We start from the raw sequence: 2,154 nt of genomic DNA, 5'->3' as shown, positions 1-2,154 counted from the left end.
TGGGGGACCCCCGCCGCCGCCGCCGGTACTTCGACCCCCAACGCCGCGAGTACTTCTTCGACCGGCACCGCGGAGCCTTCGGCGCCGTCCTCTACTACTACCAATCCGGAGGAAGACTCCGGCGCCCGCCCGACGTCCCCTTGGACGTCTTCTTGGAAGAGTTGCGTTTCTACCAGTTGGGCGCCGAAGCGGAAGGAAGACTCCGCGAGGCCGAAGGCTTCGGGGTGGAGGTGGCCCAACCCTTGCCCGGCGGGAGGTTGCGACGACGGGCGTGGTTGTTGTGCGAGCACCCCGAGAGTTCGCCGGCCGCCCGCGCCGTGGCCTTGCTCTCCGTCCTCGTCATCCTCGTCTCCATCGTGGTCTTCTGCTTGGAGACCCTGCCCCAGTTTCGGGCCGGAGGGGAGGGGTCCGCTCAGGTGAGTCGCGGGAGACGGTGGGGGTCTTCGTCCACGCCATCCTCATCCTCACCTTCCTCATCCTCGCTGTCCTCATTCTCATCCTTACGATCCTCAGCCCCACCATCCTCATCCTCCTCAACCTCCTCATCCTCACCCTCACCAACCTCCTCATCCTCATCCTCACCAACCTCGTCATCCTCATCTTCCTCAACGTCCTCATCCTCACCCTCACCAACCTCCTCATCCTCACCCTCACCAACCTCCTCATCCTCATCCTCACCAACCTCGTCATCCTCATCTTCCTCAACGTCCTCATCCTCACCCTCACCAACCTCCTCATCCTCATCCTCCTCAACGTCCTCATCCTCATCCTCACCAACCTCCTCATCCTCACTCTCACCAACCTCCTCATCCTCACCCTCACCAACCTCATCATCCTCATCCTCCTCAACGTCCTCATCCTCATCCTCACCATCCTCACCATCCTCCTCTTCATCGTCCTCACCGTCCCCATCCTCATCCTCACCATCCCCAACCTCATCATCCTCGTGCTCATCCCTACCATCTTCATCATCGTCATCCTCACCAGCCGTACCATTCTCACCATCCTCACCATCTCCTCCTCATCGCTCTCACCGTCCTCCTCATTCTCAGCATCTTCGGCCTCATTCTCATCATTCTCAACTTCATCATTCTCACCATCTTCCTCGTTATCATCCTCGTGTTGCTCTTCCTCATCCCATCCATCTAATCATCATCATCATCTTCCTCCTCCTCCTCCTGCCCGGTGATCCTTCCTCAGTTCCAGCCCAGCAGGGAGCCCTCGCTGCGAATAAGTTCCCCCAAATCTTCCTCATCGTCACCATCCTCATCCTCACCACCTTTCTCCACCTCAATCTCTTTCTTTGTCCTTTTCTTCCCCAACCTCATTGCCTTCATCATCATCCTTCTCAACCTTCTCATCGCCATCATCCTCATCATCCTTTTCATTGTCTTCGTTTTTCTTCTTCAGCTGCTTATCATCATCCTCATCATCACCTTCCTCGCTCCCCTCACATCCTCCTTCTCCACCTTTCTTTTCCTGTTCTTCCTCCTCAACCTCCTCTTCCTCGTTTTCTCAATCTTTTCCTCATCGTTATTCTCATCGCCCTTCTTCATCTTTTCATCGTCATCATCATTCTCCTCATCGTCCACTTCCTTCATCACCCTCATCATCCTCATCATCATTCTTCTCTTCCTCCTTCTCACCTCTCTTCTCGTCACCATCATCGTTTCTCCATTTTTCATCATCCACCCATTTCTCTTCCTCTCAGTCCTTTTCTTCTTCTTCCTCTTCCTCCTCTTCCTCCTCTTCCTTCTTCCCATCTTCATCAGTCTTCTCTTCCCTTTCCTGCTATCCCTCGCTGTCACTCTCTTCTTCCTCTTCCTCTTCCTCTTCCTCTTCCTCTTCCTCGTGCTCGTCCTCGTCCTCTTCCTCTTCCTCTTCCTCTTCCTCTTCCTCTTCCTCTTTCTCTTCCTCTTTTCTTTCTCCACCACCACCACCACCGCCTTTGCCCCGTATAGCTTCCTCATCTTCCTCTTCCTCACACTCTTCTTCCTCTTCCTCCTGGGTCCCAGCCATGGGTCCCAGCCATGGGTCCCAGGGGGCTGGGTGGGCTCTAACCCCCCTCCACCACCCCAGGGAGGGCATCCAAGCATCTGGGTGGGCTCCAACCCCCAGGAACACACAGCGGGTGGTGGATCTAGGGGGCTGGGT

At 55.6% G+C, this 2,154-nt stretch overlaps 1 protein-coding gene across 1 annotated transcript; it reads left to right on the top strand.

The window, feature by feature from the left end:
• Positions 1-50: 50 nt before the first annotated feature.
• LOC104623520 (potassium voltage-gated channel subfamily A member 6-like) lies at positions 51-1,149 on the top strand (the record flags this gene model as incomplete). Its single annotated transcript, XM_010290631.1, has 2 exons — positions 51-850; positions 1,053-1,149. Coding segments are annotated over 2 exons (897 nt in total), but the record flags the coding sequence as incomplete, so codon positions are not given.
• Between the last annotated feature and the right edge of the window lie 1,005 nt (positions 1,150-2,154).

This window comes from Phaethon lepturus, unplaced genomic scaffold (genome assembly GCF_000687285.1).
Source record: "Phaethon lepturus isolate BGI_N335 unplaced genomic scaffold, ASM68728v1 scaffold49717, whole genome shotgun sequence".
Lineage (NCBI taxonomy): Eukaryota > Metazoa > Chordata > Aves > Phaethontiformes > Phaethontidae > Phaethon > Phaethon lepturus.
The sequence above is the reverse complement of the archived record's forward strand: the minus strand, read 5'-3'. Positions and strand labels throughout refer to the sequence as shown.